The sequence below is a fragment of the Anarrhichthys ocellatus genome, unplaced genomic scaffold (genome assembly GCF_004355925.1).
Source record: "Anarrhichthys ocellatus isolate YVR2014 unplaced genomic scaffold, GSC_Weel_1.0 scaffold1, whole genome shotgun sequence".
Lineage (NCBI taxonomy): Eukaryota > Metazoa > Chordata > Actinopteri > Perciformes > Anarhichadidae > Anarrhichthys > Anarrhichthys ocellatus.
The window spans coordinates 3,813,574-3,831,043 of NW_022280031.1; the positions used below are offsets into that span (position 1 = coordinate 3,813,574).

At 39.8% G+C, this 17,470-nt stretch overlaps 2 protein-coding genes across 4 annotated transcripts in view; one reads left to right on the plus strand and one right to left on the minus strand.

Moving 5' to 3' along the window:
* LOC116382912 (N-acetyllactosaminide alpha-1,3-galactosyltransferase-like) overlaps positions 1–7,980 on the plus strand; it is a 9,015-nt gene extending 1,035 nt beyond the window's left edge. Inside the window, exons 2-6 of one of the 2 annotated variants that reach the window (XM_031846358.1) lie at positions 224–264; positions 349–438; positions 531–626; positions 2,187–2,324; positions 2,456–7,980. In XM_031846358.1, coding sequence (XP_031702218.1) covers positions 260–264; positions 349–438; positions 531–626; positions 2,187–2,324; positions 2,456–3,140 — 1,014 coding nt within the window. In that variant the 5' untranslated portion in view covers positions 224–259 and the 3' untranslated portion in view covers positions 3,141–7,980. The remainder of the gene's footprint in view (positions 1–223; positions 265–348; positions 439–530; positions 627–2,186; positions 2,325–2,455) is intronic. The other variant, XM_031846364.1, reaches the window with a different exon arrangement.
* On the minus strand, positions 4,516–16,215 carry LOC116382898 (myosin-11). Of its 2 annotated transcripts, XM_031846340.1 has the most exons (19): positions 15,858–16,215; positions 14,666–14,839; positions 14,448–14,568; positions 13,404–13,615; positions 13,212–13,307; positions 12,599–12,764; positions 12,217–12,288; positions 11,306–11,421; positions 10,182–10,256; positions 9,876–9,971; positions 9,232–9,336; positions 8,840–8,938; positions 8,613–8,710; positions 8,385–8,499; positions 8,010–8,122; positions 7,596–7,737; positions 7,101–7,237; positions 6,852–6,969; positions 4,516–5,838 (listed from the first exon to the last, which is right to left on the minus strand). In XM_031846340.1, exons 1-19 carry the CDS (start codon positions 15,870–15,872, stop codon positions 5,656–5,658), a joined length of 2,253 nt encoding a protein of 750 aa, XP_031702200.1. In that variant the 5' UTR covers positions 15,873–16,215; the 3' UTR covers positions 4,516–5,655. The 2 variants fall into 2 exon arrangements, with proteins under 2 accessions (XP_031702200.1, XP_031702205.1); XM_031846345.1 differs by lacking the exon at positions 7,101–7,237 and having other exon boundaries at positions 5,752–5,838.
* Between the last annotated feature and the right edge of the window lie 1,255 nt (positions 16,216–17,470).

Sequence of the window (17,470 nt, forward strand, 5' to 3'; positions counted from 1 at the left end):
ATATATATATATATATATATAGATATAGAAAGAAGTATAATTTTGGGATCAAAACTCTGGTATCATAACCAATATTAAAACGTGTCAAAGGATAGTGCAGCCCTACGTAGGTTGGCTGATTTGAACCAATGAGCTTGTACTATAATCATATTGAAAAGGTTTAACAGCCCCTTCTCCTTTCTCTCATCCATGAACCTGCTGCCTTCACTTTCTTTTACGAGAGTTCATTGTCTACTGAGCTTGGAAGTGTTTTTCAACCATGGGGTAATCAATGTTATTGTGTCACAGTTTTGCATTTTCTGAATTGTGATTCAGCGTTTAATCAGTCTGTGGCTTTTTTTCCTGTAGACATGTTCAGAAGACGAAGGGTGTTTTGAAATGTGTGCTCTGCATTCCTATCACGCTGTGTTTTCTCTACATAATATCTCCATCGTTGAGGTGAGTCTGTATTTAAATTTAAAAAACACCACATACTTTACCAGTTATGCAAACATAACATTGTTTAACTTTGGTTATCTTTTTGGTATCAGACTTTTAGTAGTCCTACTACCTATGGACAAATGCTCTTTGGAAAGTGCAAAGATGCTGGTTCTTGACAACAGTGTGGACACCAGCCTCAACCTTTGGTAAGACTATTAAAACCTTATGTTTTGGCTGCACAGATGGTCATGAATCCACTGTTTATTCACCACTGAAAGCACTAGAAATAAGATGTCCCTTTGTAAAATATTCAAATTCAGAAAAGTCAAACCAACATTACCACATTTGACATGTTGAGAAGCCAACGGTTTAATCACTGATTGTGTTCTTAAATTTCCTCAATCCTAACCATGTGAAGTTCAGGGCAAATTATTTTTTACTTCCTGATGCAAATAAGAAACGGGTTATATGTGTTTCCTTTATTTCCTTTATTTTTCATACTTTCACAATTTGGGGTTGAAAAAAAACTATTAAATGAATGTGACAAAACACAGCAGGAACTTTTATTGTTTATATTTCTGCAATATTTGATGTTTTTAAAGCACAGCAGTGTTTAGCCTTAGTATTCAAATGTGTCTGTTTTCTCACAGAAAACATAATTGAAAGAATGAATAAATGTTGTAGAGATGAGATCAATTGATTAGTAGATCGGCAGAAACATAATAGGCAACTATCTTGATAATGAATTAACCGTTAATTATTACCATTCTAAAGTAAACTGAATGTTTTGAGGTTGTGTCACCTTCGGTGTCGGGACGTTTTAAAGACATAATGATCAATAGTATAATAACTGCAGCCTTAAACTTTAGATTTACAAAAGGCCGATGTGGTTGATAGGATGTACGGGAAAAAAAAATCAGGTTACCCTTCCCAATGTGAATGCAATATAATTATTAATATGAATAAATCAAACTAGGGTAATTATTACAGCAAATTAAGAGCTACAGAGTGAAATGTACTTGGTCACCGGACTCTGACAACTAAAGTTGCACAGAAGGCCGAGAATATACATGTTTTACTTGTGATTACGCAAGAACATTTTTTTTAAATGTAGAAAATTAGAAAAAGGAATTAAAGAAACCAATGAGTGAAATAGTTTTTACTGGAATTACTTTTAGGAAAATAAATCATACTGACGCAGACTTCTTGAAACTGGCATAATCCATGTTATAAAGATGTGAGATTTCCTTGCAAAAAATGGAACAGAAAGTCAATAGACAAGCTGCTGCTTGTTAGTTTTCTTTGTCCTTGTGTTCCTTTTCATTGTAACCACAGTCTAAACATTCTTGTTGGGACATGAGATATTTTCAGCGCTCTGGTACAATAGTTGCTGTGTATGAAGTGTTTTGGCTACAGGAAGCCAGACATGAAAATACCTTTTTGATATAACATCTATTATTTTGGTTTGGTGAGTTTGGGTGGCCTTATGTTCAGCTTTAAGCGCTGCAAGTTATAACTGAAAGAACAACATGATCAATTGCCACAACAGTTGCTTTAGTGGATTTTGCATGTGAGATTAACTGCTATGCTGAGCTGCATGTTGGTAAAGAAGACTTTTGAAGAAGGGAATTCAGAATAGAGAAATGTGTGTAATAAAATGAGAGAATCAGCGATCCCACCAAACACATTTTTAAAGCCAATGTATTTATTTTCATCATAATATTGCAAACTACAAAAAATGAATAAAAATTCGCCCTGTATTTCAGGTCCAGACCTAACGTGCAAACGTGTACATCTTGGAAAGCTCCCATCATCTGGGAAGGAATGTTTGACCCTGACCTTTACGACCAGGCGCACAAGACGGAAGGATCCTCTGTGGCTCTAACGGTGTTTGCTGTCGGCAGGTTTGTTTCCGCATGAATTCTGTAACAACTGTTTGGATAAACTGTCATCACACCTGAATAAATCCTGGTCTGCCAATTGCTATTTCGTTTGTTGGAACATGCCGTTGTCCTTGTCTCTCCTCCCACCAAAGGTACCTGGATGCCTACCTCGGGACCTTCCTGAACTCATCAGAGCATCACTTTATGTTGGGTTTGCCCGTGACGTATTACATTTTTACGGATGTGCCGGAGAAGGTGCCAGACATCAAGCTCGCTCCTCAGCGAAGCATAAAGGTCATCAAAGTGGAGAAGAAATCCAGGTGGCAGGACATCTCTATGATGCGAATGAAAACCATATCAGATGTCATCGAGTCGGATATTCGCCACTGCTGCACGCATGTCTTTTGCTTCGACGTGGATCAGGTGTTCAATGGCAGATTTGGCTCGGAGGCTCTGGGAGATTCTGTGGCTCTGCTCCACGCCCACTACTACCGCATTCCGAAGAGTTTGTTTACCTACGACCACAACCAAAAGTCTAAGGCGTACATGCAAACTGGGGATTTTTACTACCACGCTGCCGTCTTTGGAGGTTCATGGAAGAGTGTAAAAGCGTTGGCTGACGCCTGCTATCAGGGCATCATGGAGGATAAACAGAATAACGTGGAGGCTCTGTGGCACGACGAGAGCCATCTCAACAAGTACATGTGGCTTCACAAGCCGAGCAGGGTGCTCTCTCCAGAGTACTGCTGGGACACCAGTATCGGCTACAGGAGTGACATAAAAGTCGCCAGAGTGCTGTGGGCACCAAAATATTATGATGCACTTCGCACACCTTAGTGGTTTTTTGAAGTAATGTGCAAAATTGACTCCTATATTTAGTAAAGGGTGTGAGAACTATATAACAAACGATACGCTCTCAGGTTGTCGTGCTCCCTCGCTCTTTATATTTAGTTCAACTTCTGCAAGTGTGGATTTTCTAATAGTGACGACTACTTTCACTGAACGCCTGCTGCCGCCTCGGTAAATCTAAGCAAATGCTGCCATTGCTTCATTGTCAATATATATTTATAGTGATTACATATTAATGTTGGTCTGTGCTAGTTGATCACTTGTGTTAATCAGTTTGTGAATTACCCCTGTTTCCCAAATCACATTTTTTGATGAATGATACTTATTGGCCCTGAAGTTGCAGTGGCATGAGTAACAGTCAAGCGGGGTTTTTTTCCCTCAAATTGTCAGGCAGGATGCAGACTGCTTCATATCGTCTTACCGGTCTCTGAGAAAGATGGAAGGAAACGAGAAACCTCTTCAGTGTATTAAGATAACGGGACAGGTTGTCCCCATTTATTTTTCATTTTGAACTCTGTAAAGTTTGTGTTGAAGCTAGGGATTTTATTTGATTGCATAGACAAATCTTTCGAGCTGTCTGTTTTTTTTTTGTTTTTTTTTTGCTCTGGTTTTGCCAGTTTTTGTTAATTTATGTATATATTTTTTTTTTTTTATTAGTCAATCACTGACCTCTTTTCACATTTATATTATTGGAGTAGGATGCCAAGTACAAATGCAATGTGTCTTGTAAGCCAACCTTGCAAATGATGTGTGCAGCAGTGTTTCCCAAAACATTGTGTGGGAATATGGTGGGTGGACCGTGGGCCCTCTAGGGGGGTAGAGGCATGCTTCCCCGGAAAAAAGATTTTGTATGTTTTTGAAGTTGGATGCATCAATCTGGTGCACTTTGAGAGCAACATTTAGCAGCTAGATCTATGAAGAACTTTGTGCTCTTGTTCTAGCAGGGGTGGAATGTAACGAAGTACATTTAGGCTACTCAAGTACTGTATATAGCCTATTGAGTATATAAAGTAGTTAAAGCAGCTCCACCTTTTTAGAAGCTGCAACATTTTAAATGAAGACATTAATGCATCAGTAATTGTAATCCAATGATATAAGCCTACCTTGAATATACTTGTTGAAACGGGCCAAACAGCCCACCCGTTGAAGTGGAAAAATATTTTTTTTTTCATTATGAAACTGGCAGTAGAAAAGAATGGACTTTGGTGGGCCGTCTCAGTCTAGGTAATTAATAGGAAACACTGGTGCAGTGCTCTCTGGTAAACAACTACTTTTTAAGCAGATGTATCGTATGAGTGGCATTTTTGGCAGGTTGGGACACATTTACTGCTATATGAGGTACTTTTCTGTTGGAAAATTAGTCTTTTTTTTTTTTGGGAGGTTTACTTGAAAAACGTGGTAATAAAATGAACATTTGTAAGGAGAAATATATTATCCCAAAGCACCTTATCCCAGAGATGTTTCTTTTTTTAAGGGAGAAATGCATGTATAGTTCTTCAATTTAATAGTAATCTGTCAACGGACACGTTACTGTGTCATGTAGTAGTTTCAGACCTGTTGCAGGTGGTCTGACCTCATCAAAATGCATTGGAAAAAAAATTCCTTTTGCTTTGTGCAACAAGTTGCCCTGGCTGCATATTAGACTCTGGTAAAGCAACGACAATTAATATAATTTCCTTTGTTTATTTGAATATACGATAACTAGGCCACACAAAATGTCCAAGTTGTGGAGTGGTAGTTGTGGCTATAGGTTTGAGGACTTAAAAGACCATAATGTGGTCCATTCTTATGCATTACATCGTGTACATTTATATTAAATGTTTTATTGTTTGTGCATGATATGGAGTTAAAGTGTGAAGCTTTGCTGACAAGTAGCTGTAACAGCCAACCGATTTATCTGTCTATTCAGATGTCTCGGTGTGTTTGACAAACCAAGAGGCCAACTGGACAAATGACTGTTTGTAGTTTAAATGCCAACAAATACAACGGGCAACCAGCCACTGCAATCGGAACAAAAATGACATTTTGGGGCTTTAACATAAACATAATAAAAGTACATTTAAGTTTTAGTTTAGAATGAACAGCTGCTACGGTATGTTCTGTGGTTTCTCAAACGCCCCTGGCCCCAGAGTGCTGTGCAAAACAAAAAAGGATTGTGAAGACAAAGTGCAAGATGAGTAGGTCTGCGTAGGTTGTTGTTTATGAAATGCATGCATTGTAAATGTTAGTCAGATCAGGTTTCAGGCCTTTAGAAAAGTTTGAAGTCTAGACTTTGAACGGTTACAAGAAATGGATACAATTTTATGAGAATATTCAACATTTTTTACACGAGAGCTGTTGTCACTCAGATCTGGAGAGTTAAATAATTTTGTCAACTTAAAAATGAAACCAAATGAAAAGACAGAGAAAGGGAAATTCTTCTGTTATTTGGTTTATCAACTTAATTTATTTACTTATCACTATTTCTGTACAGTATATTCATGTTGCAGATAGACGGTAAATCTTAGGAACACGTACTCTCTGAGTTGCTGAGGGCAGCCGGGGGAGTCGAGGGGTCCGAGTATCTCTGAGCGGAGGTTAGATTCAGGTAGCCCGTCTCTGCTGATCGAGAAAGAGGCCCAGAGATGAAACGGTGACGGGAGGAAGTCACATCTGTCTGCTTTCTCCGAGTTTTGTCCAATGCGCCCTGCATACAATCAGATGTTTTCTTCAGTTCCTAACAATAATAATAATAATAAAAAAAGTTGTCTTACAATGACAACAGTAAAGAATATACAGTAAATCAGAGATTCTCAACCCTTTGTAACTTAAGGCTCACTTATGATTGCTAAAAATTTATTTGGAAAAAAACAAAACATGAATGACCAAACTAAATACTCTGCTTACCCTCACCCATCACTGCCTCACCACACGTTTTTAACAGCGCATGTTTGTCTCCCACATCACGCTTATGTTTAAAAAAGTGATCTTGTGTCACTTCATTCAAGGCAATGTTAGGTAACGGTGACAAAACATGTTTGTCTCTAGCTGATGATGTGTGGTGATTGGCTTTGGTGATATTCAAATACAACCAGTCATTGAAATTATACTTTGTTTGAATTACTACGTTCTTTATATATATATATATATATATATATATATATGCAAGTGCATTTAGATGTAAAATAACTAGCTTTGTAAATTACAAAAAACATGAATTGAAAAGTTGTCTCTCCATTTATTGTTTTAGCTGCATGGCAATGTTGGTTGGCTTTTCATCTGGTCAAAATGTTTACAATCCTTTTGGTTTACGACCAAACTTGAAAACAATCATTCCTATCAGCCCAAGCTGTACTTTGTGTTTAGTGCTACATACCAAAAGTTAGATTTATTTTAAACATGCTACAAATAACAAGAAAAAAACTCAAGAATTACTAATGAAATGAACAGTAAACATATACAGCTGATTATAAATAAATTAATATTTGATGTCCCAAAAAGGAGTGGACAGAAGTAACACTTATACGGTCCTACCCTTTCTGTAACTTAAATAATGAACTTAAGGTCTATCACATATACACACAAACAATCATGCTAACAGGCTAAATTAAATTGGTGAACATGGTCAACATTACACCTGCTAAATAATAACCGACATGTTAGCATTATCACTGTGAGCATATTATAACATGTTATTATTATGGTTATTATGCCCCGTACCTCAGTAAAGTGGAGTGATTGCAGGTTTTGCAGGGTGCGTTCCAGGACAGCTAGCTGATTGGACATGTGGAGTATTTTGTTTCCTAGTTTCTTGTTTTCCATCTCTAGAAAGTCCACCCTTGAGATCAATACAAACGTCTCTTCTTTGTCAATGATCACACATTTGGTAAATCTGCAGTAATCCTCTGAACATAATGTGTGGACTCTTTGGAATCACACAGCTAAGTGTTGGCTGTTTGAGTTAAGTACCTGCATTTGGACAAAGAGGCTGTTAGATTACTGTCTTTCTTGTTGTGCTCTTCCTCATTTAGCTGTTGTAGTAGCCTCCTCCTCTCAACAAGTAGTTTCTCATTTTCCACAGTAATACTTATGGTAAGCTCTTTTTCCTGGAGGAGAAAAACAATTTGAACTTCCCTCAATTAATCATCTGATTTATATAATGCCATTTGTTTCTAAAGGTCTGTAGAGTGAGTCAATACAGGAATTACACCATGACTCAGCATCTCCTACGGGCTTTCAGCGCTGCCACCGTTTAACATATTCCATGATGGCCTTGTTACCGTGGTCACTGAGTCAATATATGGACATACAGCAAACACTCTTATGGTAACACAGGTGGGAATACATTGTGATATTTAAATCCATCATGTGAAAAAACAAAACAAATAGTGATTGATTAATCCAGGTGCCCCATCTCAAACTTTTGTTTCTTTTGTGTGAAGTAGGACAAAGCTCTAGATTTACCTTAGACAATGAATGGGAACACAAGGATAGCTGCCGCTCTAGATTCTTTATCTTCTCATCACGCCATGTTGTTTCCTCATCACATTTCTGTTTGGCTCGACACAGTTTTGCCTTGTGCTTTTCCTTCACTTCATGGTATTTACTGTAAGAAGATAGACCAAAGTAACACATTACTTATATATATTATATTAAATCACGATTTAACCATGGCAAAAGAAAGCCATACAACATATATTATCATCATATTGTACTATGAAGGGACATTGTCATATGTTGTCACCAGTGTCAAAGTTTTCAATGTCCTCTGCGGGTTGAAGAAAAGTCTTTGTTGTTCGTTCACACGTACAAATATTATTGGATGAATAAAATATTACAGTTTCATCAAGCTTTGAATCGTGTTTTTTATTTAGTTACCTCCGCTCTTTGTCGAGGCATTTAAGGGTTTCACAGATCTCCCTCTTGAGTGTCTCACACTCCTCTTGGGTGGCCAACAGAGTCTTTACTGCTTCTTGATAATCAGGACACTCCTGTGGTCCAAAATACAGACATCGGCAAGGATAGGAATTAACCGGCACGTGCATGTACAATGCATGTCATCAATTAGCAACTCAAGCTGGCACATTGAAATTAATTTACAGCTTTTCTTTAGCTTTTTAAGTGGTTGGCAACAGTTTCTGCCCTTTAGTACTGGCCAACAGTCGCACAATGAATGGAACTTACAATACGTAACCAGATATAGTCCTGATAAATTACCAGTTCTCCAATATAGTCAAATATATAACAAATTACCTTACGCAGTGTGTTTTCGTTGTTCTGCAGCAGCTGTAGTTGTGTCTGTCGCTCTTTATCATCTTTCAGCTGACAGTGAGCGTTTTCAAAATGTTGCCCGTTTTCCTTCCACAGCCTTCAAACACACACACACACAAACCTTCAGTAACCCCTGTGTTACTGCAACATTGAGAGTTAGCGTGCCCATACAGCAGCTGCTGGATGGTGTGTGGAGGTAGAATCTCCTACTTTTGATCCTGAACATTGTTTTCTTTGGTATAGATGGTAGCTATGAGGTTATCCAGGTCATAATGGGAGGTATCCAGCTGCTGCTTGAGGGAATGCACCTGAAAGGATAAGAGGTTTTGACATCATGTAATAGGAACAAAGGCCATTGTAGTCAATTTCTTGAAAAAAAAAAAAAGGTTGTCTTTAATGTAATTATCAATAATCTTTTGATGTTGTGTATCACTCACTTCTGACTCTGCTTTCAAAAGGCATGTCGACTGAGCGCTGAGTTTATTTTGTAAGTCGCTGCAGATCTCATTGCTCTGAATCAATTTGGTTGTCTGGGACTGGAGACACAACACGATCAATATTCACGCATGTATTGACTCCAACTTCATTCCATGAGTCACACTTGTTAATACCAATGGAGTTGACACTGTGTTTGACAAGAATAAGACCAGGTCAGTAATTCAAGCCTGTTCAGCTAAACTTCTTTGCACAGGGATCCATGAGCATGAAGATTAACCAAACTGAGTAACCTTTTTTTACACAAAATCCAGTTGTAGTCTGTTTGAGTTGGTGATAGCAGTGAAAGCAATCTTATCATGTAATGCTCAAGAATGTGTACAGTGAAACATACTGTAGCTAACTCATTAACCAGGGTGGCTTGATCCTGCACAGTGAGGAGCTGCTGCTCCTGCATGGCTGACTCCAGCCGCTCCACCTCCCTCTGCAGAGACACCACCTGAGAAACATTACGCAGATTCAAGTAGTACAGGTTTGACTGACATTTGATTACATTACAGGCAACACAGCTTCCAATGTGTGTGTTGTAAAAAAATTGTGTTTGACACCCATACAGTGTAAACAATCCATGATAATTTGCATTAGTTTGTTTTCAGATCATGTTTCTGTGTACTCAGTTTCCTCTTTTGACAAAAGGCTACTTGTCTGAGCAGTGAGCTCCTCTTGTAAATGTTTGCAGGTCTGGTTGCTCTGTACTACCTCTGCTGCTTGAGACTAAATAACAGAAACAGGAAGGTACTTTTTCAACACAAACATGCACAAAGTAACAGGTGAGTCATTTTGAAGGCCTTTGAGGAACAAGATGTCCTACTGGTGATTTACTAGAAATAAGACACCAACTACAGTTTGTGTACTGTCTCCTACATCAAAGTGGTATCTCTTCATTAAATTAAAGGCAGATACGGGTGATAATGATAAAGATCTGCAGCTGTTTCAGTGTCAGATGTAATGCTCAGGGTTTTGTGTAGTAGGACTTACTTGAACTAATTTGTTGGCCTGAACCTGTTCAGTCTGCTGCTGCAGCTCCTGCAGGACTGACTCCAGCCGCTCCACCTCCCTCTGCAGAGAAGAAACCTGGGAACAAATATGAAAGTGAGTGAGGCTGAGTGTAGGGATTTTAAAGACTTTTAATGGTTAATGCAAATAAATATGTGTTGTGCTGACAAAAAAAATAAAAAGAGAAGTGTCTCTAAATGTGATTTCAATCAGCACTTGACTTTGAACAGAGCATACTGTAGCTTTTGAACATCTAAAACAGATATTTGTTTTCACAGTGAGGCTTACTTCAGCCAGCTCTGTGGCCCCGTTGGCCTGAACCTGCTTAGTGCGGAGCTGCGGCTGCTCCTGCAGAGACACCACCTGAGACAAACGCATACACAGTACAGTAGGGCTGCAACTCATTGTCATTACAGAATCATCTGCTGATAATTTTCTCAGCCAATCAAGTAATCATTTAGTCTATAACAGCTGTTCTCCACCACAGGACCCACTGGTGGGCCTCAGAGCGTCATCTAGTGGGCTGGGGAGGTACTGTTGGATTAAATTAAAAAAATATTTCTTTGGTAATTTACAAAGCCTGTTATCTTTATCTAAATGTGCTCAGTTTACTATATTGTCAAAAAATCAACAAATCTTCACAGCTGAGAAGCTGGAGCCAGTGAAATTTGGTTATTTTTGCTTGAAAGAAGATGATTTAATTATCAAAATGAATGCCAATTAATGTACAATGGTTGCTGTCTGTTGGTTGAGCAAACAGGAAAGAATTGGTACACATCAATGGTCAATGGTCATTGATCTGTATTTCTACTCCACACACATTGAATAGATGCTGTGCTATACAAACACAAGTCTCAGCGAGCAGAATGAATGTGAATGTAAACACTAACACTCCATTGGCTTAGTTATTATCTGTAGAGCGCTAGATTATTCCCACAAACGTACAGGGCAAATGCACAACTGTTTGTGGCTGTTGAGACATCAATGTTGCCAGAATTAGACTCATGAACATTGTACCTTAGAAAAGGGAAACAGTACTTAACTATGCACTTTGTTCAGGTTTAGATGTAAGCGAGCTTTACAACACGCAGAACACACACACTCTCTCCAAAAAGTGTGATTTAGCTCCAATTTTAATACGGGCCCGCAGTTTGAAATAAAGTAGAGTGAAATAACTGCCTTAGTCTGCACAACTGAGGGCAAAATTAGGACCTTCCACCCTCTTATAATTAATAACGACTTACCAGCTGAGAGCATCAATGAGAGTGACGTGTGTGGTTCCTACTAGAACTATCAATGCTTGCTTATTCTCTTACGGAAAGTCGAAAGTGTTTCCTGCAAAAAAGTGTGGAAAATACAATTCTTGATGTAGTGTTTACTGATAAAGTACCTTATTCCAGCATCTATCTTACCATCTGCTGCAGAGAACTTTTCTCAGCATCCAGGGTGCGTACCCGGCTCCTCAAGGCTCTGATCTCAAGGTCCAGGCGATCGTTCAGCTCTTTGGCCTTTCGCAGTTCCACTATTTCTTTTGAAGTAAAGTCAGATGATGCACTTATCTGATTATAAATAACACATGTTAATAATTTCACTGTTATCACGCATTCTTGGCTGTGAAATGCTGCTCGATTGTGAGTCTCAGATCTAGGGCAGCGAGCGGGCTCAGTCAGGTTGGCATTTCTGTGTGGCGTTTGCACATTCACCCTCTGTATGTGTGGGTTTCCTCCCACAACCTTAAGACCAGGTGGGGCCAGATTCAAAAAGGGTGCAGCTTCAAAACTAAAATGGAAACCATGTAAACATGCAAACACAGAAATATGCATATGCTTCCTTTTCGTCAGATCTATATGTATGTGTGCCTGACTCTGTATATCTCAATCACTGTGGAGCTGGGCGCACATGCACAAGCCTGATTTCCACAAAAAGACTAAACTACTGACGTCCTACATAAATATCAGTTTATGTGTAGGGCAAAGGAGTATGCATGTGTTTTGTGCGTACACATATTTTATACATCTGGCCCCTGCAGGTTGAGTGAAATTGAAAGAGTAAATTGTCTTAGCGGTGGGAACACGAGTGTGACCGTGTTTGTTTACGTGTGTAATAGACTGGTGACATGTCCAGTGTGCTCCTTGCCTCTCACCCAGTGCATGCTGGGATAATCTCCAGCCTGTGTGAGTAAGTATACGAAATAGATTAATCTGAGCTGTGTGGTGGATTGTAGCTTGTATCTTGTCTGCCTTTTACACCCAATATAATCTCGGTAACATCTGGCAATTCTTTGGAAACAGACTAAAGAATACACATGAAAAATAATTCTTACCACAGCTCTTCAGTTTTTGTACTTCCTGCCGGAGTTCATCTACCTCCTGCTGTGCTGCCTGCAGCTCAGGTTCTAAGAAGCACAGACGTTAGAATAAACTCAAAGTTGCTGCCACAGTTTCCTCTTCAGTTCAGAGCAGTGGAAGTTGGTGGTAACTTCAGTTTAAGTTCAGAGTCTGTTTGGGTATTGTATGATGGTAAAATAACTTCTGAATGCTAGTAATATACAGTATAGGATTATGCTGAAAGTTTGTGATGTTTTGTTTTGTTTTGCAGTGTTGGGAAACTTGACTTAACTTTATGAGCGAGTTAGAAGCAGACTGTGTTTTATCATGGTGAAAAAAACACAGTCTGCTTCTAAGTAGCTGATACATATCTCCCACCATAAGCTCTTTGGGTCAAATGAGCAGACTCCAGCTCATCAGTCAAACGCCGGATCTCGTTGTGGGCCATGGCCAGCCGGCGGGAGCCCTCCTCCAGGTCGCGCTCCAGACGGGAACATTCCCTCTCAACGCTGCTTGTCTGGCCAGCCAAATGCATGGCCTCAATCTAAACAGAGCGGGAGAGAGCGTCTGAGCAATAGTGAAGTGATTTCCCTACAATGAAGAGAACCAATTAATAAAAAAAAAAAGAAATGTTCATAAATGCATGTAAAAACAGACAAGAGACCTTGAGAAGTGCACTGAATCAAGATGCATCAGTGGTGTAGTATCTTGAATTTCTTCTGCCATGCAAAGTTCCCTAGCGTGAGCTGGTAACAGAGCTTAATAACACTGGAACAAAAACAAAAGGTTGCAGTTAATGTGGATGCTGCTGAACAGAAGTTTTTAATGGAAGACATGCAAAAAAGATCCTCATATTCAAGCGTGCACTTTGGGATACACAAATTGAAGTCACTGTGGCTTATTGTCCCTGATTTTGCAACTGACCTGAGTGCAGTTTTTAGTGTTTGTTAGTATGGGATGCAGAAATATTACTGTAGATAAACAGACGTACAGGAATAAAAGTGTGTTTGCTCTGTGATGCTTTGTGGAGTCCAAAGAGTCTCTTCCATGGGCTCTGGCCGTGACGTGGTGCCCCCTTGTGGGAAGACTGTGGAACAACATTAGATCGCAGAGTAAGTCTTTGCCCGGTATGTGTACAGCATGCCCTTTTAAATGAAGAAGACAAAAAAAATCTTCCTCTAACCTGGTTTGCATTGCTATTCAATGCCTGGGCTTCAGTCCCCAGCAGGCTGTCCGTGTTTCCATCACCCGTCAGATTGTTAGGATCCTCACTCGACTCAAGCAGGGAGGCTCTCTCCACCAGGAGGTAGGCCACCTGCTCACTGGGGTTGCTGTGAATCAACTCTGTGAGACCCTGCTGGTACAGCATCTTAGCCACCTCGCTTATCTGGGAATCTATCACAACAGAGAATATCGACAGAGTAAGATATATATATAATGCTTTAGTATCTGAGGATGTGGACTGGGGGGTCTGCCACATTCCCACTTCCCCCTGCATTGCCATTCCCCATCCATCCACTGGATGCCTTCTGACTTTCCCACATGTCACAGTCACCTGATCACCTCTTTCCACTTTCACTTATCAGCCCTGCAGTATATAACCAGCCCTTTTCCACTCATTCCCCACCAGATTGTCAGAGTTGTGCCGCTGATTTCCAGACCTTGAAGCCTGCAAAATGTCTCTCGAACCAGACTCTGCTTATCTGCCGGCACCCTTTTTTCCCTGCCACCTTCCTGTTACCTGTCTCAGTTACACCTGTTAAGACTTTCTACCCAGGCCAGTAAACGTATGTACCTTGAGCTGCTCCTGTCTGCCCTATTGTCTGCATTTGGGTCTTATTCCTTGCTGCCCCATCTTCACGCACCATGACAGTTGGTTTGGAAAATGTACATTTGGTTAACCACTCCACCAACTACAGGTGTGACATGTCTTATCAAATTGTCCAACAAGATGGGACAGCTAACATGGCTTGTGTTGCCAAACAAAAAACTTGCGAATGATACATTAAAAAGAGATAAGAAGAGAGCCTTCAGTGTATGAGACAAAATACCTGCATGTTATTCTCAAAATATATACTATTAAGCTATTGGGAGAAAATACAACAATTTTAAGAGACTATTTTTGTCATAGTGCAGATGCAAATCCAGACCTTTTAATGATGTCACTACTGCTCTTGCTGTTGGATTATTGTTATTTGTAGGTAGTGTACAGGTAGAAATGTCCAACCTTGAAGGGATATTACGCGTCCCAGCTGGTCCTTGAGCTGATCGTTTTCATCTTGTATCTCCTGAGTCAAAACGTCTTTGTGCTCTGTAAAGATTCGGATCTGCTCCAGGGACTTGCGTACCTTACAGGCGAGACAGAAGGCCGACACACAGACGCTCAGCTATTCTTTCTCTTCTTGACAAAATGGTGACGTCACTGGTAATTCAGTGATGACTTACCTCTGCCATCTCTGCTAAGTGTTGTGAGCGCTGGGTGTCCAAGTCCCATGTCACACTGTTAAGACGGCTCCTTGTGCGCTGGAGGGCACTCCATAGCAAACACAGCTGAGCCTCCTTAGGGGAGTCAGGAGCGAGTCCCTCCTCGCTGAACCATGTGGCCATCTGCTCCAGCTCCTTAGGGATGGTATGGGGGACATGTGGTGGACATGGTCACAGACAACCCACCATATCTCATACTTAGAAAGGACTACTTGCATTGTTATCTGCACTGTTGGAGGAGAAACTGATTTACATCGCCAGTCTCTCATTATAATGATGTTGACATTATGTCATTTTACTGTGTTGACACGATATCATTATTAAAAGATGCATTGTTTTAATCCCACCCTGCAACTTAACTTCACTTACAGTAATGAGAAACTGAAGATGATAATATGTATGATTAAAATACATAGGCTAAACAATGTTTTAGGATACGATTAGGTGATTGTTAACCCTGTGTTTATCATACTTACATGTTAACCTACATCTCAAAATGACAAAAGGCTTCTCAAAATAATCTTTATGAATGAAGGCTCCCCAACTCTGAACTACAGTGAGACATGTGACACTTCTCTTGGCTGTGGCTGAAGTTATTTGCACATTTTGGGAACAGCTGTCTCTCTTTCTCTGTGAAGACAGCTGGCATTGCCATGAACAGCCTCTTCCATGTTTATCTGTGGTGGTCTGAAACTTGGAATAACTGAATAATAAAACAAAACAATAAATGACCCCACTTTGTTTTGTGTGTTTACGTTAACCCCTGCAAGCTCAGTTATTGTAATCATGCTCTGCACCCACACTTTCAGGAAAACCAGCAGATCTGTATTACAAATTATAGTAAAGATGCAAACTATATCAGGAGGAAAATGAATAGGAGAATATGTGATACAGGATGCACAAGACATTTTTGGATTTCCATTTGATGGAATGGAGCAGCATAACAATCTTCACTTCGTGTAAACAAGGGAGCTGGAACAAACTGACGACACGGTTGCGTGATAACGTTGCAGCGTGGACTAAGTTGCTTTAGTGTGATTGCATGACGAACGTTCTGACGTTAGTCTATCGTTAAAGTTGTACTGGGTTTTAGCTCGCTAGATATAAACTGACGCTATACGAAGACAACGTAGAATGCGTTAGGCAACGTTACCTCTGGTTGATCCATTTTGATCCAACGTTCGACCGTTTACAATCACTTAATTATTATTGTCGTTTTTTGTTTTGTTTTTTAAAGTCCGACATAAACTCTTCACACCGAACATCAGCCCTCACGGAGCTCCCCGTGCGACGTAAACGTTCGAGTCTCTCCCCGTTGTCCGACGGTAATAACGGTCCATAACAAACAGTGACGCACTCACGCAAACGTTACTCCCGCACACTTTGGGCTTAAATACTCGAATACTTTCACGTTAAAAACCCGAGACCAAGTGTGGACACGTGATGCGGGCAGATGTTGAAGGAATGTACAGTAAAGTGTCGAGGTCTGTGGTGGGAATAAGTGATGGTGCGACGTTCTGTTAGTAACAGTACAACACTGTGATCGTGGGTTTTCCGTGGGTCATTGAAGGCGTCTTGAGGGATCGTTATCGTTGTGAATAGTTTAAATGCACTGGTAAACCTCAGGAAAAACATTGCTTTGTGTAAGACTCTGTTTCATAAATCTTAGTGAGTACAATTATGGGATACCTCCACCGGCAGTGGTGGAATGTAATGCTTTTGGTCAAGTCCTTTTCTAAATTTGAGGTACTTAACTTGAGTATTTCCATTTCTACATTGTATTTCTACTCCACTGCAATTGAGATTTAAAAAAAAGACTACTTTAAAGAGGAAGATTTTACATACAAAACTTGTGATTATGCCTTATTGTCACAAATTAAACTACGCAACATACTGCATATATAACTGATTATTATGTTTAAGAACCACCTTGATGGCTGCAACAATGAAATGCTGCTTACTCATTTATGCAGCATTCATAATACCCCATGATAAAATGTATAATAGTATTTCACTCAGTGGCCATTTTTTCCTGCTATTCTTACATACTTTTAACTAATTGCACTTATTTACTTGAGTAGCATTTTGAATGCTGACTGTTCTTTGTAATGGGGAATGTCACAGTGTGGTATTGCTTTTACTAAAGTAAAGGATCTGACTACTTGGTCCATCACAGCGTATTGGTTAATTCAAGAAATATTACTACTACACTAAATCTGTAATTGCAATGAATATGAAGAACAAACAGCATTACCAGCTGGGAGTTTCTTTGGGGAGATAAATTCCCTTCCTTTTACATTTAGGATTAATTACTGTGTGTTGTGTCTTGGGTGGTCTGAGATTTCCTGCACATTTACAGTCAAAAGTGGGCACGAACCCGCCCTTACTTCCTGCCTTTCAATAACCTCACTCTGAAAATACTGCTGTGGTCTTAATGGCAAGCTGCATAGCTGGCGGAATAGTATGAGTACATGTGCAGCTCTGTGTGGCTTTAATAATACATGATGTAACAATTGCCAGCTCACACATCACCGTCACAGTTATGACAATTGTGTTTCAAATGTGTGATTCTAGTTGTCCTTCGCTAGAGTCTGACTGATGGATCTAGGCAGACATTACCTCATCATACTTTTTTCCAAACTTTAATGCAGATTGGACGTCAGTAGTACAGCTTTTGGGGAAATGTTCTGTACTTATGCAGGTCTGGAGAAATGTTATTCTTGGTGCGGAGTTGGTCCAGACCACGAATTTAAGGGGGAGGGCATG